General features: G+C 55.6%; 1 protein-coding gene across 2 annotated transcripts; it reads left to right on the top strand.

Moving 5' to 3' along the window:
* The first annotated feature begins 1,047 nt into the window (after positions 1-1,047).
* On the top strand, positions 1,048-18,974 carry MEF2B (myocyte enhancer factor 2B). Of its 2 annotated transcripts, XM_059387798.1 has the most exons (9): positions 1,048-1,157; positions 14,937-15,019; positions 15,559-15,762; positions 16,744-16,878; positions 17,334-17,481; positions 17,651-17,784; positions 17,878-17,971; positions 18,136-18,247; positions 18,540-18,974. In XM_059387798.1, exons 2-9 carry the CDS (start codon positions 14,966-14,968, stop codon positions 18,763-18,765), a joined length of 1,107 nt encoding a protein of 368 aa, XP_059243781.1. In that variant the 5' UTR covers positions 1,048-1,157; positions 14,937-14,965; the 3' UTR covers positions 18,766-18,974. The 2 variants fall into 2 exon arrangements, with proteins under 2 accessions (XP_059243781.1, XP_059243783.1); XM_059387800.1 differs by lacking the exon at positions 18,136-18,247 and having other exon boundaries at positions 18,540-18,654.
* The last annotated feature ends 1,364 nt before the right edge of the window (positions 18,975-20,338 follow it).

The following is a 20,338-nucleotide window of genomic DNA, read 5'->3' as shown; positions in this document are numbered from 1 at the left end:
TCTCCATCTCCCAGCCTCTCTTTGTGTGCCCAGCCCAGGCTGCTGCTTCCTATTGCTCTGGCTTCATCTACCTCATCTCCCCCACCAAAGAACACTCTGCTCTCTGCCTCTACACTTTTGCAAGTGCTGTTGCCTCTTGAAAACCCTTCTCGCAGTGGCAAAGTCCTATTCATGCTTCGAGGCCCAAAAAAATGCCCCCCTTTCTGGGAAGCCCTCCCTGGCCCCTCTGGGCCAGTCCTGACTCCCCAGAGCTTGGGGCGGCGGGGGGGGGGTGTGTGTGTGTGTGTGTGTCAATGTGTGAATGTGTGTGACAGCTCTGCCTTCTCCAGACCAGTGGTTTCTCTAGGACTACACATTCCAAAATCATCTTCATTCTGTAATTCTATCCACACTGATTCTCTCACCAGTCCTGTTCTGATTTCCTTGTGCCTGGACCTCTGCTAGGTGGTGCTGGGATCCCAGGGAGGAAGTGGATGCAGGGGTCTGGGCTGGGGTCAGGTTCTGGAAGCCACACCCCCTGCACACAGCTGGCCTTTCTAGAGAAGGCCTGCACACAGCAGCCAGAGGGGTCTGTTGCCCTCCTGTGGGGACACAGGAAGCAAGCAAGCATTCGGCTACAGGGGCACCTCATCGGGGACCCCAGAGTCAACTTTCTGCAGTCCTTCCATTTGGGTGAGAGCAAGGATCAATGGTGGCTTCCAGGCACCACCCCTGCAGCCTTCAGGGTCTCGGGACCAAGTTGCATTTCACTCAGTTTAGAGTAAGTCTAGGGTTGGATTAGCAGTGATCCGAACTAGAGACCAGGTCCGAATTAGCGTCAGGGTCACAGTAGCAAGGTCAGGGCCCCCCGTGAAGGCGGGGGAAGTATCGCGGGTCTGATCCAGCCCCCGCCTTAGTCCCCTTTCTTCATTATACGCCCTCCTCATTTCAGCGTCTTCCGGGGTCTGAGTCCGGTCCCCAGAACTCCCTGGGCGGGGCCACGCCCTAGTGCCCGCCCATCACAGTCCATATGCAAATATTCACCGCCCCACCCAATCAGCTCCCGCGGGGGCGGGACCGCCCATTCTGGAGGCACCTGTGGCCGCCCCGCGCTCGGAGCGCTTTGCTGCGGCTGCCAGACCCGTCCGCGAGCGTCCAGAGGGCCCCGGGCCCAGCAGGTGCGTGTCACGTCAGGCCGTGGTTTGTGCGGTGTCACCTGAACGGCATCTGTGGTTAGCGGGCTTTGGAAGTCCGAGTGTGCTGCTGTGCATTGGAGAGTTGTGTGTGTCTAAGAGATGTGCGTCCCGGGATGTGAGTCTGAGATATTGTGCGTCCTGTTATGGCCAAAGAGTGTGAATCTGAGGGTTGTGTTCCAAGGGAGGGGTGTGTCCAAAGGGTTGCGAGTCCAAGGGTTGTGTTTCTGAGAGGTTGTGTGTCCAAGGGGCACGTGTCTGAGGGTTTTGATGTCATTTACAAAATTGCGTGTCCAAAGTTGTGGGGCCCTGGGCCCCTGTTACGTGTCTATGAGTTGTGTGTCTGGTCTGTGAGCTGGACTGTGCCCCTCTCCGGGAATGCATCCCTTTTGCACATCCTCCGGGCCCTTGTACACAACCCCATGCCTCTCTGCTGTGGCTGTGCCCTTGTGTGTTACTGCCCTGCACCTGCATGTGGTGTGACTCTGCATGTGTGCATGTGACTGCCAGGACCCTTGTCCGAGCTTCAGGCTGTGAGTGTGGGGGCCTCAGCTGGGCCCACGAGGTGCCTGTGAAGCTTGGGGGCAGGATAGGAGGTGTGGAGCCCTGGGGGGGGGAGGCAGCACAGCTGCCTGGATCTGCGCTTCCCTGTGCCTCAGTTTCCCCATCGGGGAGATAGGTATAGGAACAATAGTCACAGCCCTCTGAGGTTGTCAGCACATGACAAGCTGGTGACTCTGTTACCTTCGCAGTCATGCTCCCCCTACCCGCGTCCCCTGCACCTCCTGCACCTCTCCCAGGGTCTGGGGCTGCAGACTTGGCTGACTGATTACCTGGCTGTCCTCGGTCCCTTTGTTGCAGACTTGAGAAGTCCGAAATAGCTGAGGCCATGCCTGGCCTGCCCCAGAAGCCTCACCTGGGAAGGTCAGGACCTTTGGACATTTGACATCCAGTCATGAGAGCTCTCAGACTATTGGGGTGACAGAAACTGGGTTCAAAGCAGTATTTAGACCAGGAAGGACAAGTGTGTGGGGTTTGATTGCAAAGGTCAAAGGGGCTTTGGGAGAAGTCGGCCTTCCTCCCTCCTGTCCCCGTGTCTGCCTCCCACTGCCTGCCTGAGTCTAGGAGTGAATCTTGACTTCCAGGGAATGAAATTGTAGAACATTGAGGGCCTGGGGGGAGCGGGGATCTCACCTGCAGGAGCTGGAGGCTGTTTATCTGGTCTAAAGTGCCCACTTTGTAGGAGGGAAGACTGAGGCTAGATGGAGACATACAGGCCCCCCAGAGGAAGTATGGGCTCAAGGCTGCCGTTCTGCCATCCAGAGAGAACAGAACCAGGGATGAGGGCCTAGTCTTCTCTCTCCCCTCTCTGTGTGACTTCAGAGAGATCCCTGCACCTCTCTGAGCTCTGTAGCTGCCCCTGTGACCTGAGTGTTGAGCTCAGTTTTACATCCCACCTCCAACTAATGATTTATTTTGTTAAATCATTAGCCAACCAGGCAGACATCTGGAAAATGCAAATTAAGGGGGGAAAGGAAATTAAAATTATTTGTCACCCCAACTCAGATGCAATGCTTGTAGAAATCTTTGGGGTCTAGCCTTCTAGAAGATTTGAGGAACATAGGCACCTGAAGACAGATGTTATTCTTCAGAGCATTTATCATATACTGGGATCCCATTCAGGGTCAGAGAGCTCAACCCAGTTCTTGCCCTTAAATTCCTGTGGGGTGCACACACACAGGTTGGGTCCTGTTTCCCAACCTCCAAAAAGGGGGGTCTCCCTAGGCCTGCATCTTGGGAGCTATGAGGCTGCCCTGTCACCAGCCCCAGGCCCAAGAATGAGTGTCTTGGACCCCAATGATGCCTCAGGCTCACTTCCCAGACTATACAAGGGTGGGGGTTTGGGAGTGCTGCAGAATGGCTCTGGGGCACAAGCCAAGGCTAGAGTGAGAATCTGTGGGGGTCTCGCTATGTGGCCTGGAGAAGACTGCTTCCTTTTGTATAAAATGGGGACAGTGATCTCCGCTTCACTGGGCTGTTTGTGGGTCAGGCAGGTTCTGTGTGTAAATAAAGTGGCACGTAGGCCTGGGCAAACAGTAGTCACTCAATAATAGGAGGTACCATCCAAACTGTGACCAAGTGGAAATCCCTGTAAGCCCCATCTAGGCCCATCCCCACCCCACCCTCTACCAGGGCCTAGGAGGCCTCAGAGCTATCTGCTTTCCTGGCCTGCTCTCCTCCAGGTCCAGGTTCAGCCAGAATCAAGGCAGGGCCCTCAGCACTGAGCAGTTGAGGCCGGTTAGCATAGGGAGTCACAGGCTGTGGACACAGGACTGCTCCTGTCCACTGTCCACACCCACAGCCTCCCTGTCTTCCACAAAATGCTGTCCTGGCCTCCTGTGCCAGTAGGACTTCTCCCCACAGCAGACATGGTGTCTTTTGAAAACCTTGAATCAGACCACAGCTCTCACCTCCTTGTGCACCCTCCGTGGCTCCCCATTGCTCTCTAGTCCACCTTCTCATCTCCACCCCTGAGGCCCCATGTGGCCTCTATGCCCTCCTCTGTCTCCATCGGCTCCCCCCTGCTTTAGTCACACTGGCTGCCCTGCACCTGGAAGCTGACCAGCAGCTGACCACCTCAGGTCCTTTGCACCTGCCATTTCTTCCGCCAGGTGGTCTCTCCCCCACATCCCAACCTGGCTGGTGTCCTCTAGTCCTTGAGGGCCCCCTTTTCAGAAAGGCCCTTCTGACCCCTCTGTCCAAAGCAGCTCCCTCCCCTGCCACTCACCCCTCTTGCTTCCCCCTGTTGAATTTCTTCCCTGAAGGCCTCTGTCTCTGCCATGATTATGTGTCTGTTGTCCCCGCTCCCATGGGCTTGATCTGTCCACTCCCTGTCGCTGTGTCCCCTGCCCTTGGTGTACTCTCAGACATTTCTGGGGGAAGAGAGTGGGGGCCAGGGATGCCCAAAGATCCCATCTTTGGATGGCTATGTCTTGGGTCTGCGTGGCTATGGGCCGAGTCCCTTCTGCCCAGCGCTGACAGATGTGCTAATTTCCCAAGCAGGGAGGCCCTGGCCTCAGGGGATGAATTTCTGGGGTCCCATGGGGAGATCTTTCTCTGGAACAAAGAGAGAGAAATCTTGGGCCGTCCCTGCAGTTGCCCCTAAGGCTCAGGGGACATCACCAGGTGCCTTGGGTGGCCCTGGACTCCAACCTGGGACAGCAGGGTTGGGTTCTGAATGTAAAGGCTCTCCCAGCTCCAAGTGTCAGGGTCCCAAACCCGTCAGGAAGGTGTGATGGGGTAGTGGGCTTCTCTCTGCGGTGGCTGTGTCAAAGAATTTGGCCTTCTTGCCAGATGAGAGGCAAGATTTCCTTTTTTGGATGGACACTGACACCTATGGAGGGTCAGTCCCTGGGCCCGAGAGGAACGTGAGCACCCCTCACTTAGCTCTTGTGCTAGTGGCTGTTTAGAGCAGGGTCTCTAACTGGAAGGGGGCAGGGCACCAATTTATTTTAGTGGCCACGGGGCCTTTGAAAGAAAACTGAACCAGTTGTCCATGTTTCTGTTGATTAAGCAGTTTGCTCATCGACTCAAGGAAGGGTGACTGAGGGCCTACTGTGTGCCAGGCACTGGGCGGGGAGGGCTTTGTCCCTGCCCTCACTGAGCGGACATCCGAGTGGGGCAGCATGAGCCTCAAAGAAAGTAGCAAAGAAGCAGAGAAAGGTTCCAGTGGGGCCAAGTGCCTCAGGGAGAGGTGACTGTCCTCTGGGAAAAGGGGCGCCTCCAGAAAAAGGGATTTCTGCCTGGTCTTAAAAGACATGGAGCAGCTCCTCAGACCTGGGCAAGCCTGGCAAGGGTGGTAGCCCCAGGGAAAGGCCCAGCCTGGGCAAAGGCCCGGTGGTGGAAATGTGTCAGATGCCTGAAAAGGGGCAGAAGGGGTACTGGGAATTTGCTGGTAGATGAGGCCTTTCTAAAGAGGAGGGACAGGTGGGTGGGCACTGGGGGGCTCCCAGGGACTCACAGTACAAATGGGGAAACTAAGGCTCGAAGCACGTCAGGCAGTGAATGTGCCATGGAGCTGAGAATTATAACACTGTGGTCTGGCCAGGTTCACAGCCACAGTCCTGGCTTCTCAGCACATGGCCTCCTAGGAGCAGACCTTGGGAGGGGAGGTCTGAGGGACCCCATTGGGCCTCAGTTTCCCCATGAATATCAGAGGGCCTCATGGACAAGGGGCCCTGAGGGGCCTTCTCCAACTGGAACATTCTCAGTTTCTGGGATTCAGAGCTGCATGAGGCTTCCAGATATGTGACCCACCTTAGATGCTCACTTCCCACACACTCCCCAGCCCCCCACCCTCCCCTGGAGCTGCTGACCACTGTGCTTCCAGAAGCCGGTGGGTTGGGCATTGTTACCACCGCAGGGCTGGGAGCCCTACCTGTGTCTGCGGCTCTACAGGAAATGGACAAGAAGCATGCATGTTTTGGGGGGGCATGGTATGCTGAGGGGTGTCTGCATGTATTGGGGAGTCTGTGTGCATTTGGGGAATTAGAATGTGTTGGGGGCTCAGCATCTGGAGAGGTCTGTATGTACTTGGGGGTCTGCACATGCAGCACGTTCTGAGTGTTTAAGGATATGTGTGTTTGGAAAGCTGCCTGGGCTTAAGGGGGTCCCTGTGTATTTGGAGCCGCATGTCTTCTGGGGACTTTTGTATGGAGGGATCTACTGTGTTGGAGGGTGATACATGTGTCCAGGAGATCTCTGTGGATTTTGAGGGGCTCTGCATGTGTTTGGGGCATCTCCCTACCTGCATCTGTCCATTTGAGGAATGGGCTTTCTCTTTGTCCCCCTATTCCTCAGCCCCCCTGCCTAGTCTGCCCAGGGGGCTTGCTCAGATCTGGGCACCTCCCAGGACCAAGCAGAGGTGACCATGTGACCATGAAAGCTGGCTGCACAGGGGAAGGAGGGAACCAGTATCTATAGAGGACCTACTCGGAAGCCCCAGCAGCCCCCTCCCCCGCCCCCCTACTCCAGCTCAGCAAGGTAGCCCTGACTCTCCCATTTCCTGGTGGAGGAAACTGAGGCCCACAGAAGTTTGGCCACACCAGAGTCACTGCCAGAGCCCACCTGCCCTCGGGGACTACTGTGGGCTGAATCAGCCCCTAGGTCATCCACAGAGGCACCCCCACACTTGGGGCACCATCTCCCCAGGCCCCCAGGGTAGGAGGCAGGCCCAGGGCCCCTGCTGGGAAGGGGAGGGTCTCTGGCAGCTGGGGTCAGAACAGCTTGAGCCCTCAGGAGAGGGGAGGGGGAGGGTCCCAGCTTTCCAAGGGGCTCTTCCTGTCTCCTGTAATGAGGTACTTGGGGAACAGGTGATGAAACCAGCTGCTGGGTTGCGTGAGGCGGGGCTCCAGGCCTGATTCGCTGTGGCCGCCCAGGAGCAGCGCCCCCTCCCCGCTTCGCCAGTCCCCGTGGGCCCTCCCCTACCCCCCCACCGCCACCCACCTGCCTCTCACTTCTCCTTTCCTCTCCTCCTGTCCCGGGTCTGGGTCCCGGTGCTCCGCTAAGCTGTGGCTCTGGGGTCGGGCAGCGTGACTGTGCCACTCATCCCCCCATTTATGCCCCACTGGGAGCCAAGAAGGGGAACTTGACTGGCTCCTGGTCTTTTCTCTCAAACCCTCCCCACAAGGCCTTTGAGGTCAGAATTCTGTGACCCATTTTATGGGGGCTTGATGTCACCCAGCCTGTCGCTGTGTGTGTGTCACTGTGGTCTTCCAAGATGGCATGCTGACTCAGCGCCCCCAGCTCCAAGGCCCGGCCCTTCTTCCTTCTGGCTTCTGGAAGGGCCAGAAGACAAGTTCAGCAGAGCCATCCACCACCCCGCCCTCCCCAGCTGGTGGGGGAGAAGGAGTCTCACCCCCATTTACAGGTGAGAAAACTGAGTCCTCAGACAGGGTGTGCACCATGGTAAAGGGTCAGTGGGGGCAAGAATACCAATGGTGGTATTCTTTCCAGCTCCCATATCTCCATCGCCAAGGTGCTAAAAGCCCTCACCAAGTCAAAGAGGTGAGGGCTGAAGGACCCCAGACATGTTTGTTGATCGTCTTAGTGACCACAGGGACAGCTGAAGAGAGTTTCTGGTGCTCTGGGCACTCATGGAACCGTCCTGTGTCTTCTTAGTTCTTTGCTTGCAGAGTGCTCAGGCCTGGGAGCTGGGCTCTTCTCCCAGCCCTCAGATGCCACCAGTGCATCCGGGCCTTTTCCCTGACAAAGGATTCTTCTGCTTCTGCCCCACCCCCCCCCCCCCAACCCCCAACCCCGTTCAGGCCTCTCGTCTCCCACCTGGACACCTGCCCCAGCCTCTCCCTGTCACTTTCCTCCTTCTCAGATGCTACTCCCCACAGCATCCTTGAACAGGGGACGCTTTTTATTATTTTTTTTAAAAAAAGATTTTATTTATTTATTTGACAGAGATCACAAATAGGCAGAGAGGCAGGCAGAGAGAGAGGAGGAAGCAGGCTCCCCGCTGAGCAGAGAGCTCAATGCGGGGCTTGATCCCAGGACCCTGGGATCATGACCTGAGCCAAAGGCAGAGGCTCAACCCACTGAGCCACCCAGGCGCCCCGGGGGATGCTTTAATAATAATAATAAAAAAAAACCTTTTGATTGAGATACATCATGGAGAGAAAAAGGCACCAATCATCAGAGTAGGGCTAACACATCTGCACAAACTAAGCACGTCTGAGTGCCTGGACTCTGGGCCAGGGAGCGAGCGGCCCCAGCAACTCCTACAGCCGTGCCACAGTGCCTGCCCGGCATGGCCACTGAGCTGACCCTCATCACTGTAAGGAAATTTTGCCTCTTCTGGAACTTCATGTAAATGGGATTACACTGTGTGTCCCCACTGTCTCGTCCAGCACTGTGGGGAGGGCCCGCCATCTGGGAGGTCCAGGATGCGGTCGCACTGAGCGGGAATGCTTCCTTTTACTGGGCTTCGTAGTCGTCCATTGTGGAGTCTAGTGGAGAGTAGTAGCCGATTCTCCCAGGGAGGGCATCTGGGTGGGTTCCAGTTCGGGGCAAGGATGAATGGAGCTCCTGAAAACATTCTTATCTGTGTCCTTCGGTAAAATACGGACCTGTTTCTCTTGGGTGAATACTGAGCAAAGAGACTGCTTGGTCATAGGGAAGACGGATATTTACTAGTAGACACCAGATAGATTTCCAGAGTGGCTCCACCTCTTCCCCCTCCCACCGGCCAGGTAAGAGAGCGCAAGGGGATTTTTCAAACTGTAAAATTATATCCCGACCCCTCTGCCCCCCAAACTCCCCACGGCTCCTCGTTGACCTCCGAGTAAAGCCCACTGTCTTCACTGTGGCGCTATGTGATCTGACCCTCACAATCTTCCCCAGCAGCGTCCTTCATGCTTCTCCCTTCTTCCCACTGTCATGCTGTCCAGCCATAGAGTCTTCTGTGATTTCTTTTAAAATACCAAACTCCAGGGGCGCCTGGGTGGCTCAGTGGGTTAAGCCTCTGCCTTCGGCTCAGATCATGATCTCAGGGTCCGGGGATTGAGCCCCGCATCGAGGCCCGCAGCCCCGCATCGAGGCCCGCAGCCCCGCATCGAGCCCCACATCGAGCCCCGCATCGAGCCCCACATCGAGCCCCGCATCGAGCCCCACATCGAGCCCCGCATCGAGCCCCGCATCGAGCTCTCTGCTCAGCAGGGAGCCTGCTCCCCCACCCCACCTCTCTGCCTGCCTCTCTGCCTACTTGTGATCTCTGTCTGTCAAATACATAAATTTAAAAAATCTTTTAAAAATGCTTTAAAACTCCTGCTTTTTAAAAAAGCTCCTACTTAAAAAAAAAAAAAAATGCTTTAAAACTTAAAACTAAACTCCTGGGATGCCTGGGTGGCTCAGTCAATTAAGCATCTGCCTTTGGCTCAGGTCATGATCCCAGGGTCTGGGGATGGAGTCCTCTCAGCCTTCTCGCTCAGCAGAGAGCCTGCTTCTCCCTCTCCCTCTGCCTGCTGCTCCTCCTGCTTGTGCTTTTCTCACTCTGACAAATAAATAAAATCTTAAAAAATAAAAATAAAATACCAAACTCTTGATTGCTTCGGACTTTTGTCCTTGGAGATCCCCCTGCCAGAAACACCCTCCCCCCCCCCACCCTTCCCCCACCCATCCCCCCCCCCCCTAGTCGTGCCCCCTCCCCCCCACCTCACCCCAGGCTGTCTTATTGCTTTGATGTCTCTCTTGTGCTTCAGCTCTCAGTCCCAATCTCACCTCTTCAGAGAAGTCTTTCCTGAAATCCCTGATTCCCATTGCCCCTTTCATGGTTCATACATCTCTTTCTGGACTTAGTCAGATTCTGACATACAGTATTTTTCATAAAAATGACTTGGGCAATTCTCATTGCTTGCAATGGTCTGAGTTAGTTTCAATAACATTGCGTTTCCCTCTCCTTTGAGGTTTGATAAAAGCCATAAAACCATGTGGGCCTGCTGTCCTTTTAATGGTAGGTCTTGAGTCACTTTTCTATTCTTCTGTGGTCTTTGGTCTACTTAAACTTTCTACTTCTGTGATCAGCTTATCGCAGGGGTTGGCACATGGTTGATACTTCCTACATGCTAAGAATGAGGGTATGAAGAAAAGGGTAGGCAGGTGCCGGACTCTTGGCTTCAAATGCCTACCCCCTTCCCATCTGCTCAGACCCCCATTCAACCTGTCCATCAAGGCCCAACCACATGCTTCCTCCTCTGAGATGCCCTCTTGGATTTCTCCTGGCCCTTCTTTGCTGCTCCATTCTTGGGTCAATGGGTCCATCTCTTTGCTCTTCTGCTGGGCAGATGCCACGAGCTCTCTGCCTCCTAGCTGGCTGTCATGAGGGTGGAGGGGGGGATGTGTGCACAGAAGAGGCCTCCCCCCTCGTGCCTGGCACATTCAGCATGTGCTGCCACCTCCCCCCCAGCAGTTCTGATCACGCCAACATCTGGAGAACAGGCCACCGGGTCTGTCTGCGGCTCGGTGGGGATTTGCATATGAGTACAAATATATATGCACACCCTGGGCCTTCGCCTCCGCATTCCTTAGCTGGCCCTTCACACCTGGGCCTGAGACAGGTCAACGCTGAGTGACTGGATTTGCATGCCCATGTATTTCTGGGTAGGGAGTCAGCTGGGGGAGTCTGAGAGGAAGTTGTTGAGGGAGGCTGGGGGGAGTTCAGAGTCTCTCTTGACGTGCTCCATTCACTAAATCTGGGCCTGCGGGACTTCCAGTCTGAGGGAGACAGAGCTGGATATACACACCCGTGGTCCCATGGGGTCAAAACTGGAGGGGAAGTTTGGGAGCTGTAGGAGTCCAGAGTAAGGGCAGGGAAGGATTCCTAGAGGAATGAATTTTTTGAGCCAGGTTTTGAAGTGTGAATAGGAGTTGGCCAAGTGAAAAAAAAAAAAAAAGCTTTCCAGGCAGAGTCATTTTGCTGAAGGTAGATTAAGATGGGCAGGGGCTGATTGGGACAGGGCCTCAAATGCCAGGCTGGGGACTAGAAACTTCTCCTGAGGACAGAGGAGAGCCATGAAGCGTGTGTGAGCAGGAAGAGGGTACGATCAGAGCTGTATGTTGGGTAGATCGCTCAAGGGCCAGAATTGGGAATGACTTCGGTTCTTGGGTGAGGGTTGGGGGTTCCAAAGTCATTGAAGTTTGGAAGAGTCAAGCCCCTGCATGAGCCCATCTGCATTTGTCAGGCCTGGTCCCAGAGATGGCAGAGGATCTGGTGGCTTCAGGAGGAACCAAAGACCCCTGGAGTACAGTGACTTAAAGTGTATGCTGTAGGCCTAGAACAGAGGGGGTATCACCCCTAGTCTCTTCCCCTGATGGACACAGCCCTGGTCTCCCCTCAAGTCTCCTGTCTTCTCTCATCTGGCCCCCAACAGTCCTGCTCCCCATGGCAGCTGTGGCTAAGCTCATAAATGATAAATCAAAACCCCATTCCTTTTTGCTCAAATCCCTCTCATAGCTCTCTGTCACTTAGACCAAAACACATAGTCCTCCCCACAGATCAGAGGACCCAGAGTGATCTCTGTGGCCTCTACCCCTGGCCACCTTGCTCTAGCCTCATTACCATGTCTCGCCCTTCCTCAGGGCCTTTGCACCTGCCCCTCCTTCTACCTGGAACTCACTTCCTGTCTTGGCTCTTAGGTCTCAGTTCAAAGAGACCCACGGCCCCAGCCTTTGGCTCATGGATCTCCCTCATTATGTGAACCCTGCCCTGGCCAGGATGTCCTTGTCTAAACCGGGGACAGACTGAGAAAGGTCCAGATTCAGATTTGCCAGGCCCGGAGATTCATGTCTGAGTCCCATGTTCCCATGGGACCCCAGGCACGGGGGCATTTCCGGAGTCACCTTGGCACCAGGACCTCCGGACCAGTGCCCCCCTTCTGTCCCCAGGGACCTGTCAGGGCTGGGGCAACACGTCCCAGCCGTGGGAACGCACCCGATTCCGGCCAGGGAGTAAAATTAGCCTGGGAAGTTAAATTTAGCAAGTTGAGCTGGAGCTGGGGGGCCAGGACTGGGGTTCCCGTGGGTCCTGGCTCTGCCTGGTTGTGACTGCTCAGAGACCCAGACCAGAGAGAGTAGAGGGCACACCTGGGATCACACAGCAAGCCAAATACGACAGTGTCTAACAGGACTGGGCCTGGGACTCTGGGACAGTGAGGGGCAGGGGGAGTCCCACCCAGACCCTTGGGGGGAGTCTGGGAAGCAGGTATGGTTGCTCCTGGAGATGGACCTACGTTTTCCTCCACTTCCCAAGAGCTCATTCCCAGGCCTCGTGTCAGGTGCTCTGTATTTCATACCCAACCCCTTTCATACCCAGACCAGCACACTGAGGCCTAGGGAGAGGCCTGCCTTGCTGAGGATTGCCCCATGGGTCAGAGGCTGTCTGGGATCTGCCAGCAGGCCCGCCTGACCCTGGGCAGGCCACCCGCCTAAAGCCTCAGTCACCTGTGACATGAGAAGTGCCAGGAGGTCATGTGGTCGGAGACGTGGTGGAAGGGGTCTTGGATGTCTTGGGGAGGCTGTCCGTGTGGTGGGAGGTGTGCTCTACAACGGGCAATGTGACTCCTTCATTCCAAGAAGCCCGGCATGGGGAGAGCTGGGGAAGGCCTGGAGCCCACTATGTTGCCTGTCTGGGGGACATGTTGCCCTCCACGAGCTCTCCCTTCTCACCCTGAGCACCCTTCTAGGGAGGTCCTCGTGAGAAGGGTGCAGCATTTCTCTCTAGCTGACCTCAGGCTCAACTCCCAGTGTGAGCTCTACGCTTGAGGTCCTTTTAGGGACCTACTCCAACCTGTTATTCTTGTTTATGTATTTTTTAAAAGATTTTATTTATTTATTTGACAGACAGAGATCACAAGTAGGCAGAGAGGCAGGCTGAGAGAGGAAGGGAAGCAGGCTCCCTGCTGAGCAGAGAGCCTGATGCAGGGCTCGATCCCAAGACCTTGAGATCAAGACCAGAGCCTAAGGCAGAGGCTTTAACCCACTGAGCCACCAGGCGCCCCTTGTTTACGTATTTTTTTTTTTTTTTTAAGATTCATTTATCCAGGGCACCTGGGTGGCTCAGTGGGTTAAGCCGCTGCCTTCGGCTCAGGTCATGATCTCAGGGTCCTGGGATCAAGTCCCGCATTGGGCTCTCTGCTCAGCGGGGAGCCTGCTTCCCTCTCTCTCTCTCTCTGCCTGCCTCTCCGACTACTTGTGATTTCTCTCTGTCAAATAAATAAATGAAATCTTTAAAAAAAAAAAAAAAAGATTCATTTATCCATTGTGGGGGGAGGGGCAGAAGGAGAAGGAAAGAGAATTCTCAAGCAGACTCCCTGCTAAGCACAACCACCTGCCCCCCACCTACTGCCCCCGTCCCGCCCTGCAGGGCTTGATCCCAGGACCCTGATACCAGAACCCAAGCTGAAATCAAGAGTCAGGTGCTTGGGGCACCTGGGTGGCTCAGACAGTTAAGTGTCGGCCTTCAGCTCAGGTCATGATCCCAGAGGCCTGGGATCGAGCCCCCCATCCAGCTCTCTGCTTTATGGAGGGCCTGCTTCTCCCTCTCCCTCTGCCAGCCGCTCACCCTGCTTGGGCTTTCCCTTTCTCTGTCAAATAAATGAATGGAATCTTTAAAAGAGAGGGGAAAGAAAAAGACTCAGAGGCTCAGACTGAACCACCCAGGTATCCCCCCTGTTATTCTTTTAATTTTTTTTATATTTTTTTTAAATTTATTTGAGAGAGAGAGAGAACGAGCAGGGTAAGGGGCAGAGGAGAAACAGGCTTTCTGCTGAGCAGGAAGCCTGAGGTGGAACTCGATTCCAGGACTCTGGGATCATGACCTGAACCAAAGGTGATGCTTAACTGACTGAGCCACCCAGGGCCCCAATTGTTTCTATTTTATTTTTTTTTAAAGATTTTTTATTTCTTTACTTAACAGAGAAAGAGAGATCACAAGTAGGCAGAAAGGCAGGCAGAGAGAAAGGGGGAAGCAGGCTCCCCACTGAGCAGAGAGCCCTATGTGGGGTTTGATCCCAGGACCCTGAGATCATGACCTGAGCCGAAGGCAGAGGCTTAACCCACTGAGCCACCCAGGTGCCCCCAATTCTTTTTAAATGAATGTAATCTATAATCTACTGAGAGGGGAAAGTTAGAAAATTCAGGTAATTGAAAAGGGCGGGAAAAAAAAGGCCAACGTTCACACATTGTATGATTTCATTTATGAAACATCTAGCATGCACCAGTCCATAGAGACCGCAGAGCCATGGTTGCCACGGGCTGGGGAGGGAGGATAGGGAGTGGCTGTTAATATGCATGGGTTCTCCTTTTGGGGGGATGGAAACTTTCAGGAGCTAGCTGGAGGTGGTTTTGTGCAATGTTGTGAACACACTCCATGCTACTGAATTGCACACTTTAAACTGGTGAACTTCAGGTGGTGTGAATTGCATCTAAATTTTTTTTAAAAGGGGGGAAACTTCACCCATAAATTTCCACCCAGCAGTGACTCTCATCTTGCTCATTTCCTTCTAGTCTTTTTTCTACTCTCGATGCAATTTTTAAATACGTTTTCTGGGAACCACAGCCCTCGATCTTGCTTGTTGGGGAGCTGTTACAGGATTGAATGGCTTCCCAGTGTCCGGTGTGCAGACCGGGTTTTTGTTTTTGTTTTTTCCAATGGCTCGAGATTAGTCATTCAGTGAGCAATGTTTCCTGAGCGCCACCAGGTATGGGCATCAGATGTCCATCTAACGGGGCCCATCAAGGGCTTTTAGGCTGTTGCCAGTATTCATAATAGCAGCACATATGTGGCAACTGCTGTATGCTTGGTGGATGTGAATATTTCCCATGGGCTAGCTCATTCATCTTCCAACAACACTGGGCTGTGCGTGACGCTGTTAAGCCATTGCACACACCGAGGGGCTTAGGAAGGTCAAGGTCCCCCAAGGTCCCACAATTACAAGCTTGTTTCATTTTAGGGCCAAGGGTGGGACATCTATATCCCAACCCTTTGCCCTCGGTTAGCCTTCTCTTCATGTGGAATTCACTGAGCATCTGCTGCATCTGGGGTTGGTTGAGTGGGGACTGTGGGACTGCCACACTGCCTTGATTATCCCCGTCATCTCCCTTCTCAGTGCTTGGCAGGGGCAGGTGGAAGACAGAAGGGAGGCTGGGTACCTGGTCTCACTTTCCACCCACCCACTCTGTTCTCTTTTCCTTCCCCCCAAGGCCAAGGTCGCTCCACCCAGCCTGGCACAATGGGGAGGAAAAAAATCCAGATCTCACGCATTCTGGACCAAAGGAATCGGCAGGTGAGTTCACTGGGTGGAAAAGCGGCTGGGGGAAAGTTGTTCTTGGCACTGGACCGAGCCTGGGCAAAGGCCTGTCCATTTGGGGGAACTGCGAGGGAATGGGGAGCCTTGAGGTGGTGCCTGGGGTTTGAGATATAACATTTGCTCATTTTCATGCTGATTTATTCATTTATTCTCCCTGATGACGGGAGCCCCAGTCATAGGAGAGATGACACTTGACACAAACCCACCCAACTCAGAGGGCTGGTCCAGAGGGAGGCACAGAACGGAGAAGCCCAAAGAGGGAATGTGGGCCCTGTCCTGGAGACCCAGGAAAACTTCCCAAAGGAGAGGATATTCAGGCTAGGTTTTGAAGCACTAATAGGAGTTTTCCCAGTTGAGAAGTGGAAAGTGGGGGAGCAGTATAGTCAGAACGGACAGTATGCACAAAGCCCGACAGAATCTTGAGGCATGATCGGGGAACAATTGGCCCCTCCCTCTCCTCCTTGCCACGCCCAATCCACGTCTCCTCCCACCCTGCCTGTGGGTCCCGGCTCCAGGTGACATTTACGAAGCGGAAGTTCGGGCTGATGAAGAAGGCCTATGAGCTGAGCGTGCTCTGCGACTGTGAGATCGCCCTCATCATCTTCAACAGCGCCAATCGCCTCTTCCAGTACGCCAGCACAGACATGGACCGCGTGCTCCTGAAGTACACGGAGTACAGCGAGCCCCACGAGAGCCGCACCAACACCGACATCCTCGAGGTACCCCTGGGGCCCTCCTCCCCAGTACCCTGATGTCCAGCTCCCGGCGCTCGCTCCGAGCCTAGGGACTCTGGGTTGGCACAAAAGACCAGTGTTGCAATCTAGCTTTGCTGCTGGTAAAAGGTTTGAGGCAATGTGGGGTCCCTCCAAGGGGCATCTGCCCCCACTGTAGAGATAAAAACACCTACCACCGGGCATCGAGGGCTCCACGGCATGCCCTGCACACAGCTCATCTCACTAAATCCTGTCCCCTGTTTGGCGAGGGCAGAAACAGAATAAAGGGCACATCGAAGCAAGGGAGACCTCACTGAGGGCCAGGAGTATTTTTGTCTGAGCTGCTGTGTCCCCAGGAGAAAGAGGCAGCCTGGTGCCAGGTGATTCATCCCCCACACCCGCCATCCAGGATGGGTGAGATCACTTCCCTTTGGAAATGGGAATCTTTTCCCAAGATGGGAAGCCGAAGCCACAGAGACGGAAAGACCAGCAGGCCTAGGGCTGTGCGTGGAGCCCCCTTAATGTTTCAGGAGGGTGGGGAGGAGTGGTCAAAGAAGAGGCAGGGGTCCAGGAGTGTGCAGGTCCAGGGGGAGGCAGCTCAGGAAAGCCTAGAAAGTTGTCCTCCAACATTTACGAAACACCTGTCGCACGTGGGGCATGGAGGCTATGCTCGAGCGCGGAATGGAGGCACCAGGGTCATATTCAGGAGGAGAGTTAGGACAGCGCCAGCAGGGCTGGTGGATCCCGGCCCCCACTGTGTGACCTGGGCCTCTCTGGTCCCAGGGCAGGACAGTCCCTTTGTCACACACATTTGGAATTTGCTAGATGATAACTCACCGGGGTTTTTGGTCAATGGGATTTGCCTGCACTCCAGCGGGTCCGCCCACAGAGGTGGGGGGGGTAGTTCTCCTCTCTCTCCCAAAGAACCAGGTTCCCTGGCTAGGATGGGGGAGGGGAGGGTCATCGTATTTTCTCCCCTCTCTACAGACACTGAAGAGGAGGGGTGTGGGCCTCGATGGACCAGAGCTGGAGCCTGATGAAGGGCCTGACGGGCCAGGAGAGAAGCTGCGGAGGTTGGCAGGTGACGGGGGTGACCCAGCCTTGCCCCGGCCCCGGCTCTATGTAAGTGACTTCCTGCACCACGATGATGGGGCACTCCCTCACCTCCTAGGCCCAAATGGTCAAGGCTGAGACTGAGACAGGGACCTAGAGTTAGGGAGCTGGTCTCTGCCTAGGCAGAATGGGAAGGCTTCCTGGAGGAGTTGTCATTATAGTTGGGGCTTTGAAGGATGAATAAGAGTTCAGTGGACAGCCGTTTCTTTCCTTCTTTATTTCTTTGATTCATCAAACATCCTGGGAAGCCCCCTCAGTGTCAACACCACGCTGAATAAGAAGCCTCAGCTCTGGGCCTAGCTGTTGAGGAGTGACAGCACCAAACACAGGTTCCTTCCATCTTGTGGAAGGAGCCAGAAAGAAGCATAGCAAGGGTTTCAGGAGGCAGAGGCTAGCCCCTGGTTTTCTGTCTTGGATCTGATGTCCTTATCTCCATGTTCTTCCACCAATCCCATTCTCTGCAGCCTGCAGCCCCTACGATGCCCAGCCCGGACATGGTATATGGGGCCCTGCCTCCCCCAGGCTGCGACCCCAGTGGGCTTGGGGAGGCCCTTCCTGCCCAGAGCCGCTCATCCCCTTTCCGGCCAGCAGCCCCCAAAGCTGGGCCCCCAGGTGAGCATGGGTCATAGGCCCTGGGGCAAAAGGGGGTGGGAATCCCAGGGGGGCCTGTGAGGGGGATCTTGGTTCAGGCCCTGCTTGTCTGTGTGTATTACCTCTGGACCTCAAACTTCATTCGATGACATGGCCACATGCCCTCTCTCGGGGGTTTCCTGCTCCTCAGGCCTGGCACACCCTCTCTTCTCACCGAGCCACCTTGCCAGCAAGACACCACCGCCCCTGTACTTAGCAGCAGACGGGCGGAGGCCCGACCTGCCTGGAAGCCTGGCGGGGGCCCGAGGGGGACTGAGCACCTCAGTGAGTGAGGGGGAAGTGTGGCAGGGCTGATGGGGGAGGGCAGGATGGCGTGGGTGTGGGCCTCAGTTTCCACTTGACCCTGTCTCCCCACAGAGAGGCCTCTACGGTAGCCTACAGAGTCCATGCTCCGCCACAGCTCCGGGACCCCCACTCGGGAGTTTCCCCTTCCTCCCGGCAGGTCCCCCAGGTATACCCCCCCCCCCCCCATTGTACCCTGCCCTGGGAGGTATCCATACACTTGACTTCTGGGGGTGAGGGTCACCATTTCCCCATCCACCAGATGGGATGGGAAAAGCTTGGGCAAGGGTCTCCCTGAGGTCAAGGCCTCAGTTTTTTCCTCCTACCCTCCAGAATATGGGCTGGGAGACCCCCCTCCGCCCCCTGGCCTGCTGCAGCCCCCCACCCTGGCCCCCTGGCAGCATTCGAGGGGTGATGGGCCCCCAGCTGCCCCACCCCAGCCCAGGTAAGTGCCCCAACTCTCCCTCCTTTTTCCCCTCCCTAGCTGTGTGGCCCCTCCCAATCTTCCCAAGCCCTAGCCACTGCTGACCTCTGGTGGCCACTCCTGGTTCTACACTCAGCCCCTGCCGTCTGTTCTTGGTGGGATGAGTGGCTATTTTGGAAACCCCAAGAGGGACTGCCACCCCCTCCTTTCCCAAGGTCCTCCTGCCGAGCCTTTGCCAAACCACCTCCCTGGCTTCCCTCCCTTCCTCGCTGAGCTCACAGCCCTCCTTCTCTTTCTCTGTCTCTCCCTGCAGTGGGAGCCGTAGCCTGAGTGAGGAGGGTCCCCCCGCCCGTGGCGCCTCCCCCCCGCCCCCCCCCATCAGCATCAAGTCCGAACGCCTGTCGCCGGCCCCCGGGGGCCCCGGCGACTTTCCCAAGACTTTCCCCTATCCCTTGCTCCTGTCACGGCCCCTGGCAGAGCCCCTACGGCCCGGGCCCCCCCTGCGCCGGCTGCCCACAGCCGACGGCTGGGCTCGATAGTGGACCCAGGGATGGCACCAGTCCTTCCTCCCACGCAGGGCTGGGTGAGGGCACGTGGGGCCCCAGTCTCCCTCCCCGCCTCGTTAGAGAAGAGCCAGCAGTTACGTCCTTCCAAAGTGAGGGCCTGGAGTTCGGATCCACGGTCGGGGGGCTCCCTTCTCCCTTTCCTGTGTGTGTATCCACCAATAAAACGCTCATGGTGTCCATGGACGAAACTAGCTGTCGCTGCTCAGAGCCACCACCACATGCGGGCCCTCCCATCTGTTCCCAAGAAATATCAGTCTTGCCTTGTCACGGTTTGGGGTACCCCCCTCCAGAATCCTATCCTGAGACTAGGATTCCAAGGTGGGTATCCCGGTGGAAGGCAGTTGAGGGGTAGGGATGTGACAGAGAGGAGCCCTGCAGGGGGCGCCAGCGAGCAGGTGACTCCGTGGGCATCGCTGCCCACCTCTTCCGTCCCTGGGTCCACTGGGCAGCGGGGGTGAGGGGGCTTAGAGTGCGCACCTATAGGGGTTCCACTCCAGGGGCTAGAGGCTGGGCTACTAGCCTCTGAGGGTGTCCAGTCGTGTGCTCAAGGGCAAGTTCCCAGGCTGGGTTGCGATCGCTTGCAGCAAGTAGTTGGGAGTCTTGAACGTTGCGCTACCTACCTGCCGGCTGGAAGCGGTCACTACACGATTTGTCTTTTAATGGGCATATCCCTTGATCCCTTGACCCAGCAATTTCGATCCGCCAGAGGCAGGAGGGAGCCGGGCGTTTATCTACCCACTCTTGGGGGGGGGAGGGGCACAAACTCCTCCCACTCTGGCGGGTATCCTGAGCGCAGATGGGTGTCCAGGAACCAGAAGGAGCTCCGTCTAGTTCTTCCGTCCAGTCATCCCCGAGGTTGTCTCGTGGGATGTTTATAGCACTCATATCTAATCCCTGACCTTTCCGAGCTCCTGAGTTGCTCCCACCCCTTCACTCTGTCTGCCCCTGTCGCCCCCATGTCTCTTGCTCTGACCCCCACCCCTAGAAATATTTCCTGTCCCAAGCCTTGGCTGGATAAAATGGAGGCAAGGCTGGAGAGGGTCCCTTCTTAGCCTCTGGATCTCACCTTCACGGGGAACAGGAAGCCAGGCCAGCCCCTGAAATCAGTGCCCACAGGTTAAGTGCCCCATGTCGGGTTCCTAAAAATGTGGGCTGATTTCAAAGACTCGGGGTTGGGGGGGCGTGGGCGGGTGGGTGTGGTTCTGCACGCCCATCTTGGGAGACTGCACTTTCGCCATTGTCCATTAGGCGGCGCCCAAGAGCGAACTTTGCTCAAAAGTACTCCCTGCTCAAAAGTTAAAAAAAAAAAAAAAAAAAAAAAAGTAATTAAAAGATAAAATCCTTCTTGCCTTCCAGGGGCTTCACCACATGTTTTCAGGGTCTGAGCCTGGGGACTCAGAAAGGACTGTGTCACATATTGCCTGCACATGTATAATTATACTGTACAGCTTAGGGTCTCCTGGGTCACGAGAGGTCAGTGAGCAGCAGGCTACTGGCTTCTGAAAACACCTTTTTCCAGACTCCAGCTCTGCAGCTGCTGGCTCTG

This window comes from Mustela nigripes, chromosome 2, assembly GCF_022355385.1.
Source record: "Mustela nigripes isolate SB6536 chromosome 2, MUSNIG.SB6536, whole genome shotgun sequence".
Classification (NCBI taxonomy): domain Eukaryota; kingdom Metazoa; phylum Chordata; class Mammalia; order Carnivora; family Mustelidae; genus Mustela; species Mustela nigripes.
Note: the sequence above shows the minus strand (reverse complement) of the source record. Positions and strands in the feature narration are given on the sequence as shown.